General features: G+C 42.4%; 1 protein-coding gene across 4 annotated transcripts in view; it reads right to left on the bottom strand.

The window, feature by feature from the left end:
• Positions 1-23,828, bottom strand: part of LOC308513480 (UDP-glucuronosyltransferase 2B31-like) — a gene marked incomplete at both ends in the record, with an annotated part of 65,035 nt that overhangs the window by 27,586 nt on the left and 13,621 nt on the right. The window contains 4 exons of one of the 4 annotated variants that reach the window (XM_081083564.1): positions 17,831-18,110; positions 19,133-19,352; positions 20,480-20,567; positions 23,183-23,314. The exons of the other annotated variants lie outside the window; for them this stretch is intronic. Coding sequence (XP_080939690.1) covers positions 17,831-18,110; positions 19,133-19,352; positions 20,480-20,567; positions 23,183-23,314 — 720 coding nt within the window. Of the gene's footprint in view, positions 1-17,830; positions 18,111-19,132; positions 19,353-20,479; positions 20,568-23,182; positions 23,315-23,828 lie in introns of those variants that run through there. 4 annotated transcript variants of the gene reach the window in all.

Below are 23,828 nucleotides of genomic sequence, written 5' to 3'. Positions count from 1 at the left end.
AGGCATCCAAATTGGAAAAGAAGAAGTAAAACTGTCCTTATTTGCAGATGACATGATACTGTACATAGAAAAACCTAAAGACTCCATCAAAAAAATTATTAGGCTTAATAAATGAATTCAGCAATGTAGCAGGATACAAAATTAATGCCAAGAAATCTAAGGGATTTCTTTACACCAATAGTGAACTTACAGAAAGGGAGACTAAAAAAGCAATCCCATTTACCATCACACCAAAAAAATTAAGATACCTAGGAATAAACTTAACTAAGGAGGTAAAAGACTTATATGCGAAAAAATACAGGGCACTGAGAAAAGAGATTGAGAAAAATGTAAACAGATGGAAGAACATACCATGTTCTTGGATTGGCAGAATCAACATCATCAAAATGTCCATACTACCCAAAGCAATCTATAGATTCAATGCAATCCCCATTAAATTACCAACGGCATATTTCACGGATCTAGAACGAATGTTCCAAAAATTCATCTGGAATAAAAAAAGACCTCGAATAGCTGCACAATCCTGAGAAAGAAGAACAATGTAGGTGGGATCTCAATACCAGATATCAAACTGTATTACAAAGCCACTGTTCTTAAAACAGCTTGGCACTGGCACAAGACATATAGATCAATGAAATAGAATAGAGAACCCAGAAATTGACCCAAAGCACTATGCCCAATTAATATTCGACAAAGGAGGCAAGAGCATACAATGGAGTCAAGACAGTCTCTTCAATAAATGGTGTTGGGAAAATTGGACAGATACATGCAAAAAAGATGAAACTAGACCACCAACTCACACCATACACAAAAATAAACTCAAAATGGATAAAAGACTTAAACGTAAGATGGGAAAACATAAAAATACTAGAGGAATCCACAGGCAGTGAAATTGCAAACATATGCCGAAGGAATTTCTTCTCTGATAAAGTTCCTAGGGCAATGGAAACTAAAGAGAAAATAAACAAATGGGACTACATCAGAATAAAAAGCTTTTGCCCAGCAAAGGAAACCATCAAAAAAACAACAAGAAGACCCACTTCATGGGAGAACATATTTGCCAATGATATCACCGATAAGGGTTTAATCTCCAACATTTACAGGGAACTCATGAAACTTAACAATAGGAAGATAAACAATCCAATCAAAAAATGGGCAATGGACCTAGACACTTTTCGAAAGGGGACATACAGAAGGCCGAAAGACATATGAAAACATGCTCAAAGTCACTACGTATATGAGAGATGCAAATCAAAACGACAATGCGGTATCATCTCACACCTGTCAGAATGGCTATCATCAACAAATCTAAAAACAACAAGTGTTGGAGAGGATGTGAAGAAAAAGGAGCCCTTGTGCACTGCTGGTGGTAATGCAGACTGGTGCAGCCACTGTGGAGAACAGTATGGAGTTTCCTCAAAAAACTAAAAATGGAACTCCGATTTGACCCAGTGATCCCACTTCTAGGAATATATCCCAAGAAGCCAGAAACACCAATCAGAAAGGATATATGCACCCCTATGTTCATAGCAGCACAATTCACCATAGCTAGGATCTGGAAACAGCCTAAGTGTCCATCAGCAGATGAGTGGATTAAAAAACTGTGGTACATCTACACCAAGGGTCCTCTAACTTTTTAAACAGGGGGCCAATTCACTGTCCCTCAGACCATTGGAGGGCCAGACTATAGTTTAAAAAAAAACTATGAACAAATTCCTATGCACACTGCACATATCTTATTTTGAAGTAAAAAAAACAAAACGGGAACAAATACAATATTTGTATTTGCATGTGGTCCGTAGGCCGTAGTTTGAGGACCCCTGACACAATGGAATACTACGCTGCGGTAAAAAAGAAGGAACTCTTGTCTTTTGCAATAGCTTGGATAGAACTGGAGAGCATTATGCTAAGTGAAATAAGCCTGTCGGAGAAAGATAAATACCACATGATCTCACTCGTTTGTGGAATATAGAGAACAACATAGACTGATGAACAGGGTCAGATCCAAAGACAGAGAAACAGCAATCAGACTATTAATCCCCAGAGGGAAAGTAGGGGAGGGTGGGGGTAAGGGGACGAGATCAACCAACGGACTTGTATGCATGCATATAAGCCAAACCAATGGACATGGACAACAGGGGGGTGAGAGCATGAGTTAGGGCGGGGGGATGGGGGTTAATGGGGGGGATAATGACACATTTGTAATTCCTTAACTAATAAAGAATTTAAAGATTAAAAAAAAATCCACATACTGGTGTCAGTTATCTGAAGATTGTACCTTCTGTGCACCAGAGACAAAAAATCCAATTCCTTAGAAGGGAAGATGCAGATGGCCCTTGGCCGAATGGGTTCTGCCTTCCTTGGTGGGGGAGATGAACAAGGACAGAGCTGAAAAGCCTCCAAACCCACTCATCCCCTCTGGATGGCAGGTAACTCCGTGTCCTGAAGACGCCTTCAGTTTGGTAGGCGATGGATGTGGTGAAGGGAACGTCTCTGCAGAGGCTGAGCCACTCGGGGAAGACTGCAGGCAGCCACTGCTAATGTGCCACGAGGCCCCATAACATGCTGGACTGTTAAAGAGTCTAACTCTTGAGCTGCTGACAAAGACAACAGTATCTTCACAGCTTTCTGGGGTCACCTGTCCAAAGAATTTTAGGCTCTCTGCATCTCTTAGTTCCAAACGTTTCAAAGGGATGAAGCACACAACACATGCCCACCTCCACTTGTGGCCTCTAGAGGTGGGGTGACCCAGAATCCGGAAATCGCTTACTGTGGTTTAGTCGGTGACAGACACTTTCTCTCCTGTGCTCAGCAACTGCAGGGAGTACCGCTTAAGGTGGCTGAGAAGGCAGGGAAGGCTTTGCTCTAAGTTTTGCAAGTCTGAAGGCATCCAAGGGCAACAGGCTGCCACTGTCTGAGAGGCCCAGCCCTGCAGAGATCTTCTACACTTTTGGCCTCTGCAGGCAGCCAGGACCCCAGTTACAAGCCAGCACCCTGCCATCCACGCAGCTGGAGGGAGCAGAGCGAAGACCCAGCCATGGCAAGGCCCAGTGTCATAGTGGTAGATTGCGTTTTGGCCCTTGAAACATGTGACGCTGGCCAACAGGAGAGGCTGGTGGGCCAGCACCAGCCCTGAGGGAGGCATCATTGACAAGGTAGGAACAGGGCACATTGTCTGAGCAATCTGGAGCTGGCCATGGAGTAACCTAGAGCCTTGAATGACATCAGTGGAGAGCATGGGGCATGAACTCCGGGAAGAACTGAGCAGGCGCAGACGCAGGCGCAGTGTGGTGCCACCCAAGACTTCGGCCTGGTGGACTCATGCCTGGTCATGCAGTGCCTAGTGGACCAATTAGCTGCTTTCTACTGCGTAGTAGTCCAAAAGGCCAAGGCGGCCTGCACAGGCTGCTGCCAGTGTTGAGCAATGGGCAGTGGAGCCCACTGCAGCCAAGGACTAGCAAGGACGCCATTGTCGGCTGCAGCTGTGGGTGCTCGCCCAGCTCAGAAGCACTACAGCCTGCTGAGCGCAGAGCCTCACCTCGGGACCTGGAGGCTCTTGGTACCAGGAGGCCCAGGAAGCAGCTGCTCTGGCTCCTGATGCGCTGGAAGGCCGCTGCCAGCTTCTGTGTCCAGGGACTCAACGCCTCCTCCCCGACGGGCAGCTTGGGCCCTCTAGGTGAGTACTTTCTGGCAGCCAAGGCAGCCTCTTCCCGAATAGATTCCTATGCTTGGTAAATATTTCGTGGGTAACAATTTACTGACTCAGTTTACCTTTACCTGAAATCAGGACCTTTGCCATCCTTGATATGTTATTGGCCATTTCTACTTCTGTGAATTGCCTGTTCATATCCTCCATGTATTTACATCTTGGAATGTTTGTTTATTTTATTTTATTTTTTGTAAGTTTTCTCACTCTACAATGATTACCAACCTTTATCAGTTATATGTGTTATAGATTAGATCTGAGGAAAATTAAGCTTATATGCATGATTTAACATAATTATCTACAGAGACAATCTGTTATTTTGATGCATAGGCACTCCATCTCGCTACCATAATCTCTATTCTGCTGTTTGAAATTTTAACCCTGCTATTTTGGCTTCTGTAGATGCTTGCTTGCTTGAATAATAGGGAAAATAAGTTAAATTATCTGACCTTGCAAGCTTCTCTATCCTTTTAAGTTGCTCTGTTACTGCTTCTAGCTACTGTCATGCAAAGTGTTTGTTTGTTCGCTGAAATGTACTGTGCTCAAGGTTACAAGCTGCATGCAAAAAATAACCTACAGAGAACTCTTTGTAAAGTCTGCACAAGGTCTGGAAAATCCCTTATTTGGGAGACAAAGGGACTGGAGTGGCTATAAAGGGGGAGCTTCTTCCATGCTGTTTCTCTCAGATTTGGGAAATTACTCCTCTGAGACTGCTAGCATAATAAAGGCTCCTAATTACTACTTATTTTGGCTTATTAAGGCATCTTATGTCAGCTCATCAATTTACAATACAACATTTGGAGGCCCTAGTGAGATAAGAGATCAGTGCCTACCAGTACTCTGTCTCGGATGCCTAGGGCTGACAACCTCCCCCCGCCTGGCTGCCAGGCCTGGAGAATCTCTATAGGACGCCCACCTGAAGAAGGTCCAGGGCCCCAGAGATGCCTTTCAGGCCTCGGCAGCCGGACAGGAGATACCTGACATGTCCCTCCATCCTTTCAGAGTTATCAGAAATACCCCCAGGGGTAAGTGAATTCAATTAAACAAATTTGAGTTCACTTTCCTGCTTGCTTGCTTGTGTGACCTGTCATTTTATTACTGAGAAGAAGGACTGGACGCAGTGTACCTTCTCTGGTAGATTCTCACCAAGACGTTGGTCGAGAATGTTATTCTTGGGGCGTGGGTTCAGGAAGGTCCCCCATGTCTGTCCTTGTTAGGCACCCCGCATTTGTTTTTGTTAGGGGAGTTGAGCAGGAATCCAGTTAACTGCATAACCTCCAAGTAAATGTCTGCTGAAAAGCTGTAAATGTAGAGGGAGAGGGCTTCCACTCTCCTATTCATTGATTGGCACAGGGGGGCATCTGTGTGGATCCACGAAAGTAGATCATCCACCCCTAACCTCGTTTGTCTCAGCATATTTATTTGTTCATTGACTGGTATGTAAATGTGAGTGTGAGAGCTTGAGTAAAGTGAAAGGTACTTTATATTGTCCTGTGCCTTTGTTAACTGAGAGGTTTTGAGCCGTCTGGCTGAAAAACAAGAGTATTTGTTGATGTTTTGTCTTTTGCTTAATTTGTTTGGGGCAAGCCCCGCTTTAGGGGGAAGCCCAGTTATATAGTGGGGCTGAACTGTAAAAGAAATTGCGGGATGACATTCCAGCAGCTGCTGAGAATCATTATCTTGGGAATCATCCTTCTCTTTCTTTTTAAGTATTAGCTTGCCAGAGAACTCTTAGCTAGGGAGGTTTCTGTCTGAGTAGAGACTTTAATTTACTTTTTCCTGATTTGTTGGGTTAAAATTTTAAGACTTTCAGGTTGTAACCCAGTGAAATTTAAACAAAGAACCACTAGCTAGTTTATTGCATGCCTGTAAATAACAGGTTCTTATCTCCCCTTGCCCTAGACCAGTGGTAGGCAAACCACGGCTCTTGAGCCACATGCGGCCCTTTGGCCCCTTGAGTGTGGCTCTTCCACAAAATACCACGTGTGGGTGCGCACGTACAGTGCGATTGAAACTCTGTGGCCCATGTGCAGAAGTCGGTTTTCGACCTGGGCGAGTCTATTTTGAAGAAGTGGCGTTAGAAGAAGTGGGGGGTGTTGGTTGGTCAGGCGACGGGGAGTAGCAGGCAGGCAGGCCAGGGGATATGCAGCGTGGGGGAGGCGCACACGATTCATGCATGAGTTGAGTGAGCCAGTCAGTCAGCAGTCTCATTGTGCAGTGGATAGTGCTAGTTGCATCCACAAATCGTGCGCAGGTGATAAAAGATAGATGAAACAAGTATACAAGTCGAATGTGGATGGGAGAGTTGGAAGGGGTCGACCTCAGCGAACGTACCTCAATCAGATTGAGGACGTTTTTGCAAAGGCCAGCTTAGGAGTACCCTAATTAAGTTAATAACAATGTACCTACCTATATAGTTTAAGTTTAAAAAATTTGGCTCTCAAAAGAAATTTCAATCATTGTACTGTTGATATTTGGCTCTGTTGAGTAATGACTTTGCTGACCACTGCCCTAGACAGAGTGAATAGTTAAATCACAGAGGGAGGGAAAGGGGAAAGGATAAAACAGAGGAGCAAAAGATTTTGGCTTTGAGCCTGGCAGAATACAATTGCTGGACATCAAAGAAAGAGAAATCCAACTAGTGTTATTATAATGATTTGTTCATGGACCCCGTTTACCCCGGTTATTCAGTTTGTGTGTTTTGTTGTTTTCAGTTATTTGCTAGGGCCCTCCTGGCAGACATACCCTGGTTCTTTCCCTCTTTGCCCACTCCTGACAGCATCTGTGATTGGATTGAGGACCTTTTCTATCAAGGCGCCCGCCAGGATTTCAGTCCACCAGAAATCTCCCTGCATACCTTTCTCCTCCTCTGTCTTCTTTCTCTGCCCAACTAAAAGTCATTTTTCTCCACAGGTCACTCCCCAGTCCCTGAGAGGGAGGACTTCTAGGGTGGTGGTCTCTGTTTTTCTCCAAAGTTCCTGTTTTTTCTCTTTCTCCTGTCAGTGGGGGTTGTTTCCCTCTGCTTCACGATGGGAAGGGGACCCAGCACAGCTAAGACACCCTTGGAACGTATGCTGAGGCATTTCAAGGAATGTTTCTCAGATGACATATATGGCATAAAGTTCTCAAAGGGAAGGTTAAGGACTTTATGCGAGTCAGAGTAGCCCAAATTCGGAGTGGGCTGGCTGGACACGGGGTCTTTTGATCCCAGGATTGTAAAAGTGGTTTGGAATATAGTCGCCAGAGACCCTGGGCACCGGGATAAATTTTCCTACATAGATAAATGGTTAGACTTAGTTCAGAATCCCCCACTGTGGTTAAAGAATTGTGCTCTGCAGATTGGGGTCTGAATATTAGTTGCCAGCCCTAAGGGGAGTGCACCAAGGAGAGTCAGCCCCCAGGAAAGCCCCGAAAAGGGAGGCACCAGCCCCAAGGGAAGTGCTGGAGGGGAGACCCTGTCCAAGCCCCCGGCCCTTCCCCCGACTCCAGCAGAGGTAGACCTCCCTCCACCTTATAATTCCCAGGTCTTGCCGCCTCCACCTTGGCCACAACTTCCCTGATCACAGAGGGAGGGAAATCCCCAGGCTCCAACACAGGGGAACGGTCTCTTGGTCTCTTTTGTTCTCACCTCCTGCCACTGAGAGCCACACCCAGGCAAGGGAAGGCAGCGTCAGAGACCCTTCACCTGAGGGATCTCTACTACCCTTAAAGGAGGCATCCCTAAAGAGGGAAATTTGGGAGAGCAACCCTTCCTAGTTTGAGAGCAACCCTTCTTAGTTTATGTCACCTTCTCCACAAGTGACCTCTATAATTGGAAGACCCCAAAGTCTCCTTTTTCTGAGAAGCCTCAAACCTTTATTGGCCTCCTAGAACTTTTCATACCCACCGACCAACCTGGGATGATTGCCCGAAACTCCCAGTCCAGGGGTGGGCAACCTTTTTGGGAGTGCGTGCCAAAACCAGCAAAATCTCTGACTCAACTTCCGCGTGCCAACCCTAATTTTTTGAGAACATGTTACACCTGCTTGATATCTCTTAAGGTGTACGTATGTGAAGAACCTTGAAGAAATAATAAAATTCATTCGAGCAACAAAAACACAGTATATGATGATGAAAAATACATTTATTTTTTAATGTATACATGCACACTGATAGTCCGACAGAAAACTTTATGACTCCATTTGATATTATCAGTGGGACTTTTGCTGCTGCATCACTGATGAGAGATTTTACATCAGGTTTCTATTTCGTGACCTTCAGAGATGTGCACAAGCTACTACTTTCATCAGTCAGGCTACTCCTATTATGAGACTTAACAAAATTCATCACTGAGAACAAAGATTAACAAGCATATGTGGATGAAAACATGGAGAGTAACGCTGTTGCAAAGTTTTTTAAACAGAAAAAATTTTCTGGACTGGCATTCCAAGTCCTAAATAGTTCGTTTTCGACACTTCTGTCTGGTACTCCTGTCTCTAATCGCTTTTTTTTCAATGTTTCCCAAGTCAACTCTAAGGTCAATAAATTTTTTGCTTCCTTATTGAGCTACTCTGAAATTCAATCAACTGCATTTCAAAGTCAGCCATGTCTATCCATGAAAACATTTGTAAGTTTAGTTCCTCCAGTTTCATGCTGTCTGGAAACCTCATGAATTTTGCTGTCTCTTCCAGTTCTCTGAATTTCGCAAATCTTGAGAAGAACTGCTCAATAGTTGACTCGATGATGTTTAAAAACAGCTTTTGAAGGCTTTGACAGTCTGTTCTGTCATCTTTTGGGAGGTCTTTGATGTGCCTCTTGAGGTTTGGGAAATATTTAAATCTCTCACCATCCACATCTCTCTTAAAGACTTCCAGTTTCTTTTCAAAAGCCTTTATGTAACCAAACATAACATCAAGTGTCTTGCCAGTTCCTTGTAACTTAACATTTAAGTCATTCAAATGTTCACAAAAATTGTAAATGGAAGATTATAAGAGAGAGTTTTGCGTGCCAGCAAATGTTACAGGCGTGCCATGTTTGGCACATGTGCCAGGAGTTGCCCACCCCTGTCCTAGTCACTCTCTTCACTTCAGAGGAGAGAGACAGAATTTGGCTTGAGGCTAAGAAAGCAGCCCTAGAACCCGGGGGAGGTTCACTAGAGGAGAATAGGGATCAGGTGGAGGAGATTTTCCTATCCCTCTGACCTTGATGGGACCCTAACTTGGCAGGAGGGAGGGTTTCCTTGGACACTTTTCACTGTGTTCCCCTGGAAAGCATAGAGGCAGCAGCCCAGAAGCCTACAAATTTATAAAAAGGTACTGAAGTCATTCAGGGAGCCCAGGAGTTGCCTGTGGCTTTTCTGGAGCGCCTCTGTGAGGCTTACAGAGTTTACACTCTCATTGACCCGGACGCTCCAGAAAACCAACGGGTACTCAATTTAGCCTTTGTAACTCAGTCCACTTTATTTTTTATTTATTTATTTATTTTTAATATATTTTATTGATCTTTCACAGAGAGGAAGGGAGAGAGATAGAGAGCTAGAAACATCGATGAGAGAGAAACATCGATCAGCTGCCTCCTGCACATCTCCCACTGGGGATGTGCCCGCAACCCAGGTGCATGCCCTTGACCGGAATCGAACCTGGGACCTTTCAGTCCACAGGCCGACGCTCTATCCACTGAGCCAAACCGGTTTTGGCTGTAACTCAGTCCACTTTAGATATAAGAAAGAAGCTTCAAAAGTTAGAGGGATTCCAGGGCATGAATCGGTCTCAATTAATTGAGGTAGCCCCAAAAGTATTTAACAGCAGAGACTCCCCAAGGGAACAACAGGACAAGAGACTAGCAAGGGCAGTTGCAGCAGCTATAAAAGAAACAAACCCCCAAAGAAAAAAATCGTTCACAAAAAGACCAACAGCGGGGAAGTAGACCCCTGTGAAGGAAAAACCAGTGTGCCTATTGTAAAAAAAGAAGGACACTGGAAGAAAGACTGCCCCGACCAACCTGACAGGGAAAGAAAAAGGCGGTCTCAGGCTCAAAGGTCCTGAATCTAGAGGAGGATTGATGGGGCCAGGGCTCCATCCCACTCAGTCCCCAGGAGCCCAGGGTAACATTACAGATAGGGGGCAAGCTGATTAGCTTCCTAGTAGATACTGGTGCCACCTATTCCGTCCTAACCGAGCCTATGGGACCAATAACCATCAAGAAAACTTCCATTCGGGGGCCACGGGAAAGTCAACTCTCTGCCCATGGACTTCAAAAAGGACAGTAGATCTTTGGAGAAGCACTGTAACCCATTCGTTTCTAATCATCCCAGAATGTCCCTATTCCGTATTAGGATGAGATCTCTTACAGAAGCTACAAGCCACCATCTCGTTCGAAGGGGACAAAGCCCACCTTACCATGGATCCTCCAGCCCAAGGTTCTTTTCCTACCAGAATCTTACTCACCTGCCCTCTGTCGGAGGAATATCTTTTACAGGAAGAACCGCCTCTGGAAACTTCACCTGCCAGTGAGTCCTCTGTATACCTGAAAAGACTTCAGCAGCTTTTCTCCACCCTATGGGTGAAGAGCAACCCTCCAGGACTGGCAAGTCACCAAACCCCGGTCATAGTTCAGCTAATGGCCACCACCACACCGGCTCAGGTAAGACAATATCCTATGAGCCTAGAGCAGGGGTGGGCAAACTTTTTGACTCGAGGGCCACAATGGGTTCTTAAACTGGACCAGAGGGCTGGAACAAAAGCATGGATGGAGTGTTTGTGTGAACTAATATAAATTCAAAGTAAACATCATTACATAAAAGGGTACGGTCTTTTTTTTTTTTTAGTTTTATTCATTTCAAATGGGCCGGATCCGGCCCGCGGGTCCGTATTTTGCGCACGGCTGGCCTAGAGTCTAAGTGGGGTGTTGCTACACACATTCACAGACTATGAGAAGCAGGAATTCTTATTCCTTGCCAGTCGCCCTGGAACACCCCCTTACTCCAGGTCCTAAAACCAAGGACAAAAGACTACTGGTCAGTGCAAGACCTAAAGGAAGTAAACAAGCGGGTTGAGACCATACACCCAACAGTCCCTAACCCTTACACTCTCCTGAGCCTCCTCCCGCTGGAGTGTCTTAAACCTAAAGGACGCCTTCTTTAGCCAACCCATTTTTGCATTTGAATGGACAGACCCTGAGGCAGGATTTTCTGGACAATTAACCTGGACCCAGCTACTGCAGGGGTTCAAGAACTCCCCCAACTTATTTGATGAAACATTAAGCTCAGATCTGCTCCCCTTTGGGCATACAAACCCCAAGTGTACCTTACTACAGTATGTAGATGACCTCCTCCTTGCTACAGACACTGAAGTTGAGTGTAAAAAGGCCACCGAAAGTCTCCTGGACACATTGCAAACTCTGGGATATAGAGTATCGGCCAAGAAGGCCCAACTCTGCACCCCCAAAGTTACATACCTGGGGTACAACATCTGTCAAGGCAAGCAGACTCTTCCCCTCAGTCGGACTGAGGCAATCCTACGAATCCCCACCTACAAGACTAAGAGACAGCTACGAGAGCTCCTAGTGGCAGTTGGATACTACTGCCTATGGATCCAGGGTCTGCAGAGATCGCTAAGCCTTTATACTCCAGCATGGGGGAACACAGCCATTGGAGTGGTCTGAAACAGAGCAGCAAGCCTTTGAAAAATTAAAAACTGCCCTAACATCAGCTCCTGCTTTAGCGCTGCCAGATGTAACCAAGCCCTTCCACCTCTACATATTGAGACAAGGGGCATAGCAAAAGGGGTCCTCGCCCAAACTCTTGGGCCTTGGAAAAGACCACCTGTCCAAGAGACTCGACCCTGTTGCATTCAGTTGGCCTGCTTGCCTCTGGGTGGTAGCAGCCACAGCTATATTTGTCAAAGAAGCAGACAAGTTAATCCTAGGGCAGGAACTAATCCTAACCACCACATGTGCGGTTGAGGCTTTACTCCAAAGCATGCTGGAGAGCTGGATGTCAAACGCTCGAGTCACCCAGTTTCAGGCTCTTCTACTCGACCAGCCCCGCATCAGGTTCCACCAGACTCTTGCCATCAACCCTGCCAGCCTCCTCCTGGATGATGACCCTGAAGAACCTCTGCATGAATGTTTGGAGATTGTCGACTTGGTACAGACAGCCTGCTGGACCTCACTGACACCCCACTGGCATCGCCGGATGAGGTATTGTTCACGGACCAGAGCAGTTTTGTCCAGGAAGGAATCAGGTATGCGGGGGCAGCAGTAGTTACCTTAGACCGAACCTTCTGGTCTCAGGCACTCACTCGCAGGACGTCTGCCGGGGTTCTTGTCCCAGCATCAAGAAGGGTTCAGGAATCTGGAGAAGGCTGCGCGTAGATGACATAGAAATCCAGAGACTAATAAAGAGTCCAGAGACGAGATATAATTTTGAAAAACATTGGGGGTCAGAGGACCTTCAGCTAAAGGAACTGAAGACTGCCTCCTTGTCTTGGACCCTTGCTTTTATCAACACAATTTGTCCTAAGGCAAGGTGGAGATAATACACTTAAAAGGGTAGGGTTTCAAAGGGTACAGAAGCATTGTCAGAATGGGGTAATTAGCCTACGGCTGTTCAGGTGTTTGCTCAGTAGGAGGCAATAACATGTAGATTAAGATGCCCTTTAACTGTCTGGTAGCCACAATCAATTTAATGTATCCTATTCAGGTTTGGGGAAATGCCTTTAGCCATTCCCAACAGGTGACTACATGTGTGATTCAACCCTCTTGAGTCCCCAAGTCTCATCAACCTTTTGATGAAACTCTTGAAATTATGACATGCTGGAATTGGTTCTGGGCAGATGTTGGCCCAGAAGGCCAAGTTAATTGCCCTTATTCAGGCTCTCCAGTGCTCAAAAGAAAAATCAGTAATGATTTATACTGATAGCTGGTATGCATTTGCAACGGTTCACATACACAGTGCTATTTACAAGGAAAGGGGACTCTTAACTTCAGCCCAAAGGTCATCAAAAATAAGAAAGAGATCCTAGCTCTATGAGAAGCCATCTGGCTACCCAAGGTGGTGGCATTGGTCCACTGTAAGGGGCATCGGAAAGGGGACTCCATAGAAGCAAGAGGGAACTGGGCCGCAGACTAAGCAGCCTGGGGGGATGCCCTAAAACCAGTGGTGCCCTTACAGATTCTGGTGACTCTCCCAGACCCTGACTTACCCACCTCACCAGCCTACATGGAGGAGGAGAAACTAGCCACACAGAGGCAGGCCTCCAGGAGTCCGGAAGGATGGTGGACTTTATCGGATGGCTGACTTTTGGTTCCTGAGGTTCTAGGTCAGACAATAGTTAATCAGTTACACCAGTCTACCCACCTAGGCCATACCAAGCTTCCTGAACTTTTAAGGGATAGATTCTATATACCCATCCTAGATAGTATAATAGACAGCATTGTTTCCCGATGCATCAGTTGCACTCAAGTGAATGCCAAACAGGGTAAAAAACAAACAAAAAACAACGCAGGAATCAGGGCTCAGGGAAAGTCCCTGGGGGAAACACTGGGAGATAGACTTCACAGAAGTCAGGCCCACGGTGGCAGGGTATAAATATCTCTTAGTTTTCATAGGCACCTTCTCAGGATGGGTTGAAGCTTACCCGGCTAGGACAGAAACTGCCACCATTGTAGCTAAAAAGTTACTCCAGGAAATAGTCCCCAGGTTTGGCTTACCTATAACTCTAGGATTGGACAATGGACCTGCTTTTATAGCCAAAATTTCACAGGATATAGCAAAGACATTAAATATTAATTGGAAACTACATTGCGCCTATTGGCCCCAAAGCTCTGAGCAGGTAGAGCACATGAATAGGACCTTAAAAGAGGTCCTCATCAAATTTACATCAGAAACCAGTGAAAAGTGGGCCACCCTACTCTCCTTTGCCTTTGCGCTACTCAGGGCAAGGTGCACCCCATACCAAGTGGGGTTCTCCTCATATGAAACTATGTTTAGGAGACCCCCTCAAATACTCCCAGGACTTAGGGAAGAAATAAAAGCTGAAATCCATAACCAATCTTTACTCAAGTCCTTACAGGCTTTGCAGTCCACCCAAAAAGCAGTCCAGAAGCACTTCCGAAATGCTCTGCCTGTACCAACTTCTGATCCGGTCCATCCTTTCCAACATGGTGACTCTGTTTGGGTAAAGAAATTCACCGCCCAGGGACTGACTCTCACCTGGAAAGGACCACACACCGGCATCCTAACCACCCCCACGGCAGTCAAGGTTGATGGGATCCCAATGTGGCTTCATCACACCCGACTTAAGGCAACACAAGCAAAATAGAGAGTCCAGGACTCCTCAGACCCTCTAAAGATAAAACTCTCACATGTGTTGTGCTTTTAATTCTCTTTAGAGAACTGGCAGAAGGAAAAAATAATTTTCTACCTGAATGGGTTTACAATCCCCATAAGCCGACTCAGAAGTGGGTTTGGGAATTCAGGAATGGAATCACTGGGGAAATTCTTACTAACGTATCTGAACCAGACTGGGGAGGTATATTTCTCACTACAGATCTGTGTACTCTATTCAAAGATAGCCAATCCTTTCCATACTCAGTACCAGAGGGGATCGGATTCCTGCCAGAGGCCAACCAGGGGGAACACTTCCTAATGAATCTGGAAGCACCTCCAGGCAAAAACCTTACAAAATTTAGGCATATATATATATATATATATATATATATATATATATATATACACACACACACACACACACACACACACACACACACACACACACATATATATAGTCCAGAAAGGTCAGTTACCAATGTCTCAGAGAAGATGAATATTTTTGCCCCCATTGTGGCTGTGAAACCATCTCCACCACATCTTCCTCATGCTCAGTAGGGAATTGCAACCCCATAGAATTTAAGGTCAAAAATAGCCAGGACCATTCCTGGAACATGGGAAGAACATGGGGAGTAAGATTATATGTAACAAGTAAAGATCCAGGTACCCTCCTAACTATCCAAGGAAAAGCATACTCTCTGTCCCAGAGGCCCATAGGCCCTCTCGCAGAGCTAGCTTTACCTATCCCAGTTGGTCCTGCTCTGACCAAATCACCCCAAGTCTCACCTCTTCCAACCCACCCTCCGGCCTTCCTTCCCTACCACCTTTCTCTACTTCTCCCCGAGAACCTTCTCTTTTCACTATGCTCGCAGCCGTGCATCGGTTTATAAATGCTTCACAACCTGAACTGGGAGCCGATTGCTGGCTATGCTTGAACTCCAAACCCCCATATTATATGGGTATAGGAGTCTCTGAACTTCCCCATCTTGGCACAGACCCTAAGAAATGCCACTGGGAACAGCCGAGATTAACTCTGGGGGACATCCAAGGGAAAGGCACCTGTTTAATATCCACCACTTACAACCTTTTAGCTTCCCCTTTCTTGGACCTCTGCAACTTCACCCTTCTGGTGAACAGCAGCACCATGGCCTTCTATCAGGCACCAAATCATACCTGGTTGGCCTGCATAGATGGCCTCACCCGCTGTGCTTCCTCCCTCAGGTTCGGGAAGGCTTCAAAGCCCCTGCATTCTTGTACATGTTCTTCCCCAGGTATTCCTATACAACGGGAATGAGGGCAGAACCCTAATCTTTCCTCGCAATCCTTATCATGATGGAAGAGGGCTCCAATCTTGGTCCCTATATTAATCGGGCTAGGGATTGCAGGCTCTGCAGCAATAGGGACTTCCGCCCTAGTTAAAGGGGACATTAATGTAGCAGAGCTCACCAGACAAGTGGACGCTGACCTTAGCCACCTTGAAAGCTCCATTTCCCAACTAAATGAACAGGTCGATTCCCTAGCTGAAATTGTTCTCCAAAATAGATGAGGGTTAGATCACCTCTGTGTAGCATTAGGGGGAAACTGTTATTTCTATAGCAATAACACAGGGGTCATACAAGAAAGCCTATCTCTAGTCAGAAAAAAATATAGAATACATGGAAAAGAAATCAGAACAATCTCAGAATTGGTTTCAAAAATTATTCAATTGGTCTCCCTGGCTAACTACCCTCTTCTCTTCCACTATAGGACCTTTACCCTTATTACTCCTTGCCCTCATTCTGGGCCCCCGTCTTATAAACTGGTTTACTAACTTCATTCAACAAAGAATTAATTCTGTCAAGTTCATGGTCCTCAGGGGTCGGTATAACCCCCTCCCCAACAATGACTCACAAGAGTCAATGATTTGACTCATGACCATAAAACCAGTGGGAAATGATGCATAGGCACTCCATCTTGCTACCGTAATCTCTATTTTGCTGTTTGAAATTTTAACCCTGCTATTTTGACTTCTGTAAATGCTTGCTTGCTTGAATAACAGAGAAAATAAGTCCAACTATCTGACCTTGCAAGCTGCTCTGATACCGCTTCTAGCTACTGCCATTCAAGGTGTATGTTAGTTCTCTGAAATGTACTGTGCTCAAGGTTACAAGCTGCCTGCAAAAAATAACCTAGAGAGAGCTCTTTGTAAAGTCTCCACAAGGTCAGGAAAAACCCTTATTTGGGAGACTGAGGTGGGTATAAAGGGAGAGCTTCTTCCATGCTGTTTTGCTCAGATTTGGGAGACCTCTAGCATAATAAAGGCTCCTAATTACTACTTAATTTGGCTTATTAAGGAGTGTTATGTGAGCTCATTGATTTACAATACAATTTCTGCTTTTTTAAAAAAAATGATTTCAAATATCTAGAAGAGTTCTATGGAAATTCAGTGATAAATGTGCCTTGTAATTCCCCCCAAAATAAAGTTTTTATTTGTTTCTAAAATGAATTCATGCCATAGGCTGGATGATATTTACTATGAGACTCTGATAATGGTCTTCTTGACCAATAAATACAGGAATGATTTTCTCATCTGGACCCCTGCAATCCTGTTGTGTATGTTTTAGGACAGCCTTGAGAATCCTTGTGATTTGATATTCCTATTCCCATAAAATTTTCATGATTTTTATATTCTTTGCATTGCTATTGATAATGGTCACAGTGTGCCTAGATTGCAAAGAAAGAGATGATTGTATTTTTTATTTTTTGTCATGCTGAAGGTTGTAATGCTTTTATATAAGGTTAGTGGGAGGGATGGACCAACAGACTTCTGAGGACAGAAAGAACTAATGAGGCATGCTGACCTAGTACGAGTTATATAATAATCATTGAAATAATAATCATTTCAAACTGCCTTCAACAAACACATTGAATTGTTCATCATGTCTGTATAGCTAAGTTATTCTGTGCCTTGTTTTACAAGAAGTGGGCATATATATGTACAGACATATTTGGAGAGAATGAAGATTCAGTAAGTTCCTTTAGAGCATGGGTTCTACATTATCAAACCTACAATTGGAACCATATACCCATTATCAGAGACTAAAAGGAGAGTGAAAACAACCAGGTGAATCTTTTTAGGGGGCAGTAAGGTAAATAGAATTAGCTACTGAAACCAAAGTCTTTCATACATAGCTCAGTGTACAATAGGAAGCAATTAGCTGTTGTCATATTTCTCAGTCCACATAAGTTTTGATGATAAATTAACTTAAACTGAATGAAAGCAAATGACTTCCATGTCTGTAGGTAAGAAGTGATGCTGAGGCTGGATGTACAGTAAAACACAGGAGCATTGGTGGTCTCCCAAAATGAAATAGAAGGATGAATCATTTTGCACAATTCTAACTTTTGAATAGTTTTGATTAGCAAAAGATAAAACTACAGAATTTTACACCAAAATAATATTAAAATATTCTGAATATTTGCAAAATAATATTAATATGGGAATGGACTACTTAATGTTCTTGAGTTCATGTGTAATGTTTGAAACACAGTTAAGCTAATGTTTTGGTATAACTTTGCAATTAGAATAACAGATTTAAAAATATATTCATATGGCTTTATTTTTGGTTTACTTTTCATAAGTTTTTATGTTTGGCATGACATATTTATAACTCTTAACCAGGTAGTCACTTGAAAACAAATTTGGATCTGAGAAGCTAAATTGTGAGAAGTAAGGTCATCACAGGAGATAGTGATCCTTACATCGCAACTTGTTGCTAGAATAAAGTGGAGGAATCCCATCTACGAGGCATATCAGCTTCAGGCCTCTGAGACAACTACTCCCGTTTTTTCTTTTTTCCTGGTTTAGCAAACTTCTGGTAACACAACAGAAAACATTTTGTCATGACAAATGTAGCACTTGCCACACAGGCCAGCAGGAACCCAATCACATCCAAAGAGTGGTACTGGAACCAGGTGAGGTCAAGGGCGGCTGGCCGAAGATGTTTGGCTCCTTTGTGGCGCATGACAAACTCGATCCAGAAGACCGCTCGATCTAGAGGCTTCACTGGTTGGTCATGCTGAATTCTTGATAATTTCATAGCATTCTCCTTATATCTGAAGGAGAAACACAAAGATATCAACATTGAAAGAAAGTTAATTTGCTTACTAATAAGCCAATCATTCCCATTCAAAGTTGTGTTTTTTAATTAAAAAGTATTTTATTGCCAGGCCAGCGTGGCTAATTGGTTGAGCCTAGACCCATGAACCGGGAGATCACTATTGGATTCTGTGTCAGGGTACATGCCCAGGTTGCTGGCTCGATCCCCAGTGTGGGATGTGCAGGAGGCAGTCGATCAATGATTCTCTCTCAATATTGATGTTTCTATCTCTCTCTCCCTCTCCTTTCCTTTCTGAAATCAGTAAAAATATATTTAAACAATATACACGAAAACATATATCATATGATTCTGTTATTATGAAATATCCAGAAGGACTAATCTATAGAGACAGAAAGTTGATCAATAGTTTTTTGGGTGAGGGAGCTGGGAAGTGACTTCTAAGGCATATGGTATGTCTTTTTGGGATGACAAAAATACCCTAAGTTTATATTGTGATAGTTTCATAGCTTTGCAAGCAAACTATGTATATTAGAATTATATAATTTTAATTATGAATTTTATGGTATGTAAATACTATTTCATAAAATCTATTTAAATGATTATAGTAAAATAAATTTTTGAATGTAAAGATATTTATAGTTTCAGAATTTTAGATATTGAATTTATTTAAGTAAAGAATTTATGCTTTTTCTTCTAGTTTATCACTCTTCCTTTTATGTACTTTATCATATTTTAAAAATGTGTCCTTATAATTATTACATAACTTTTATTATAGGAGGAGAAAATTGTTGCACTCGATGCTCCCCATTAAATACATGTAGTTAAAAAGCAACTTTGAAGTAAATGTGTGGTTGAAAATAGAAGTAGATTAAGATGGGTTAACTCATCTTAATAATGTCAAAATTAGCCTCTTAAAAATGGGATGAAACTAAGATACACTATTGACAAAATAACCTATGTATAAATAATGACAAAATAATCTATGTAAAATATCTATGAAAAATATGTGATACTTACGAAGGGTCATTAATGACAGTCTTCAATGCATTGAGCAAATCTGCACTAGACATGGTGTTGAAGTCCAATCTGACAGCTGCTCCCTTGGTCTTCATGTGAGCAATGTTCTCAGGTTGATCCGCAAACATAGGAAGGCCCACCATAGGGATCCCATGGTAGATCGCCTCATAGATGCCATTGGTTCCACCATGAGTTATAAAGGCTTTGGCTTTTGAATGACCTAGGATTGGGTGAATTTCAGCAAATTTTGTATTATACATCTTGGAATAAAATGAGAGTTGGGCAATAAAGTCACAGAGACAATATTTTTAGCAACAGATTGGTCTACACTTCAGACTGTATTAAAATGTCTTCAGAGCTCTTAGGAAGAGGCACCTAAGTCTGCTGGAGAGACAGTGAAGGCTTACATAGAAGATTAGTGTGTTTCTTTTGACTTGAAATGAATACAAGTTGCCAGTGGGCAAATTGAAAGAGAATATTCTGGATGTAAAAAGTGTATATAAAAAAAGTGCTGCATGTTGAAATATATTCTCTTAATAAATTAGTGAAATCACAGAGTGTGATATGTAGATGTCAAGGCAGTAGACAATGGGATGTAGGCAGTGGCACAGGAATCAGAGGAAGGAAAAGCTACACATTATAATGAAATATGTTATTATGCCCTAGCTGGTTTGACTCAGTGGATAGAGTGTCAGCCTGCGGACTGAAGGGTCCCACGTTTGATTTCGATCAAGGGCACATGCCTGGGTTGTGGTCTTGATACCCAGAGGGATCATGCAGGAGGCAGCCAATCAATGATTCTCTATCATCATTGATGTTTCTATCTCTCTTTCCCTCTCCCTTCCTCTCTGAATTAAACAAACAAACAAACAAAAGAAAGAACTGGGAAGCAATTAGCTGCTCTTAAAAAAAAAAGAAATATGTTATTACTTTGGAAAGAGATATTAAATTTTTTCCCAAATGGAAAACGGAGAGTCACTGGCAATAAAAGAGGAGCTGATATTTTTCAGGGGCACCTGTACACCCTTACCGTGGATTAAATGATTGGTATAAGGAGAGAATTAGGAGGCAGAGTGACAATTGGGAAAGTGTTGAGCTATTCTCTCTGAGAGGAATTACATATGAAATAAAGACCTTTTGTTTGTGGCCATAAGTAACGTGGCTGTGTAACATAAGATGCCAACTTATAGCTTATCCTTTTCCCCTAGGACTGGGAAAGAAATATTGGGAAGTTCATTTTTATTTTTGAGGTTTTCAGTAAGAAATGTCCAATACATTTCTATCCTAGTGAACTGTTTATCAATCTGGTTAACTTGATTCTGATTTCAGGGTTTTCCAGAATCTTACCAAGAAGGTCATTCTGGGGGATCCATTTATAGAGCCGGGTGTTTGGCCCTAAGGTATCTGGTTTTTTGCCATCATATCTCCATATAACCTGTTAGGGTAAAGAAGGGAATGTACTTCTTGAGTCAAACTGCAGAGTTATATCATGTTAGAATTCTAAATAGTTTAAGAGACATCTAGTTAAACCCCTGACATATTACAGGTTAAGGGAATGAAGAAAAGACATTCTGATAATGAGAATCGATAAAATACTGATGTAAGAGGTGTACATACTTATATTGTGTGTTACTTATTTTTATATTCAGTCAGGTATGAGTGCAATCATGATATTTCACACTTTAGGGTTAGACAAATGAGATTATCAATGGCCAATTCAAGCATATAAAATTTTTTAGGTAGTCATATAATTGTAGTGCAAAACCCAGCAAATTAATGATCTATGCATTTATTTTAATTATTTATTATTCTAGCTGTCATCATCTAGATTTAATGTTAATCAGTTTATTTCTTTTTGAATGATGTGAAAATGGTTTCCTTATATTCACTAATTTCATAAAGTATCTTAGAGTTTTACATAATTTGATTTACAAAATCAATGCAATCAGCTATTTATGAGAATTAAATCATTTTGATATTTAAGTTTATTATTAATAATAAATATAATAAATAATGTCTGCTTAATGAGTATATTTAACTTATTTTAGTTTTCTACTTATTAATCACCACTTCCAAGAGGTAATTTTTACCCAAATCCAGTGTTATTACTTTAACTATGATTGAAAATTTTTTTAAAATGTGGAAAAGAAAAGCCATTGGCACTGTATAAATAATAGTTTACCTGTTGAAAAGATCAAATATGATGATGATGGTAAATTTTTTTCATCTGATTGTTAATATTTCACAACATGCTACAATGCACTGACAGCATTAATTAACATGGTTAATTAATTATAAAAAGCCAAGCAATTTATAAGTCCACCAGTGAGCTGGATTCTAGTTTATACATGGTTAACATCTTTTTGCTATGTGAGTGTTAAAGTTACTTCAAGTTCTCAGCAAATTTGCATAGGTGATAAGGAGAAAGCTACATTAGTTAGTAAACTAAAAGTAGCTCACAATTATCTGGAGACTTCAAATGTATTTGATGTACTAGAATAGTTCACTACCATAATTTATGGAGAAGGGGGAGAATCTGAAACTGGGCCATGCTAGGCTTGCTTCTGGTTGACTCTTTTTATATTCCCTCCTCCTCCTCCTCCTCCTCCTCCTCCTCCTCCTCCTCCTCCTCCTCCTCCTCCTCTTCCTCCTCCTCTTCCTCCTCCTCCTCCTCCTCTTATACTCCTCCTTCTCCTCCTCAAGTTATTATTCTGATGGGTTGTTTTGGGGCCACATTTTATAAAACACTGGGACACCTTGAGGGCTGGACCCACCTCCACCCTTCTTTTATGTCTTCCTGCTTCAGAATTTAGCAGGGCCCAGCCCACCAGGGAGGTTCTCTTTTTTTTTTTTTACAGACCAGATTTTCTCTTTCTCTAAATCATTGTGGCTGGCTTAGGTACCTGGATGCAGCTTGGTGAGCCCTGGACATCCCTTCTCTGAATATCTTCTTGCAACACTGAATAGGCCTAATCCAAAATCCAGGGAAAGTAGGAGAGGCCTGGATTACCTGGAAAGTGTAAACTGTATGATGCCTTTCAGATTGTTATCATTCCCTGGTTAATGTTAAAATTTAACTCCATTCTCAGAACATCTGTAGTGTGTACATTATTCTAGGAATCCTGCAAAGAATTAAGCAAATGACAGGATAGGATTTGGTGATATCTATTCCTGCCCTATAATCCTATATAATAAACCTTAATATGCAAATCGACTGAACAGCCGGTAGAATGACCATTCACTATATGACATGCACTGACCACCAGGTGGAGGCGATTTGCATTGGTGGCTGGGGGCGTTGCTGGCCAGTGGGTGGCTCCAGGCCACTAGTCAAGGTAGGTGCCAGCTGTAGCCCCCCGCTGGCCCTACCCGCTGGCTGCCCCACAGATGGCCCTGATCTCTGGCCAGGCCTCACTTATATTTTTGGAACAGTCTCTTAGATTTAAAAATTAAAACCTGGCAAGGCTACTCTAACACTAAAAAACAAACAAACAGGATGATGCAGCGAAGACATGCATGGACTCTGGCTTGCACATTTTGTGGTCAGCCCTGATTCTGACACTTATAACTGTGTGACAAACCCAAACTCAACTTCTCTCTGTTTCAGTTTTTCCACCATAAGATGGGGAAAATGCTACTACTGCCTCAGAAGGATCTGTTATGTACTACATTTTATAATCAGGTCAAAAAATGTAGCTGTCCATACAACAGCAAGATGCCTTTCTTGCAAGAGGACACAGGCTGGGCTGAGGGACACCCCAACCTCATGCATGAATTTTGTGCACTGAACCTTTAGTACTATTATAATACCAAACTTCACACTGTACTTTTGAAATATACTTCTTTGTGACCAGAATATTAATGCCAAAGTTATTGTCCATCAAAAACACCCTCTGTACTACTTTAGCACCTGCCATGTGTATTTTGTTTTACACATTGGTATCTAAGATCATTGAAGCTATCTTAATACTCTAACATTCATGTAGAAATCTTTTAATCAGACACTTTAACACACTCATTAGTTTTCTGCTCTAAGGTAGTTTATCTAACCTTTTGAGGAACCTGGGCAAGGGCTGATGCAATCACATTGGCTCTTTCTTCTGTCATGTTAGTGACCATTGACCCCAGGGAAAACACCACGATACCATTTTCTCCAGAGCTCTGGACAAAATCTTCCATTTCCTGTGAAGGAAGAATTTTTTTTTCCATTACAAAAGACAAAAGCATAGTGAACACTATTGAAAGGATTGCTACAAACAGCCAAAGAGAAAATTAAGTATGGTAAGGAATTATTAGTGTAGTTCTTGTTATTTTAAATTGTGTTAAAATACACATAATATATTTACCATCTTAACCATTTTTAAGTGTACAGTTCAATAGTATATATATTCTTATTGTTGTATAATCCATCTCTAGAACTTTTTCATCTTGTAAATTGATACTGTATATTTCTTAAACTGTAATTCTCCATTTCCCAATTTAACAGTCCCTGACAATTTTCATTCTTTCTGTTTCTATGAATTTGACTAGTCTACATCCCTTATGTAAGTGGAATCATGCAGTATTTGTGTTTTTGTCTGTGGCCTATTTCACTTAGCAAAATGTCCTTAAGATTCATCTATGTTTTAACAGGTATTAGAATTTCCTTCAATTTTAAGGCTTGGTAATGTCTATCTACAGATACCCTGAGCCACGA

This window comes from Myotis nattereri (assembly GCF_964212035.1).
Source record: "Myotis nattereri genome assembly, chromosome: 1".
Taxonomy (NCBI): Eukaryota; Metazoa; Chordata; class Mammalia; order Chiroptera; family Vespertilionidae; genus Myotis; species Myotis nattereri.
Note: the sequence above shows the minus strand (reverse complement) of the source record. Positions and strands in the feature narration are given on the sequence as shown.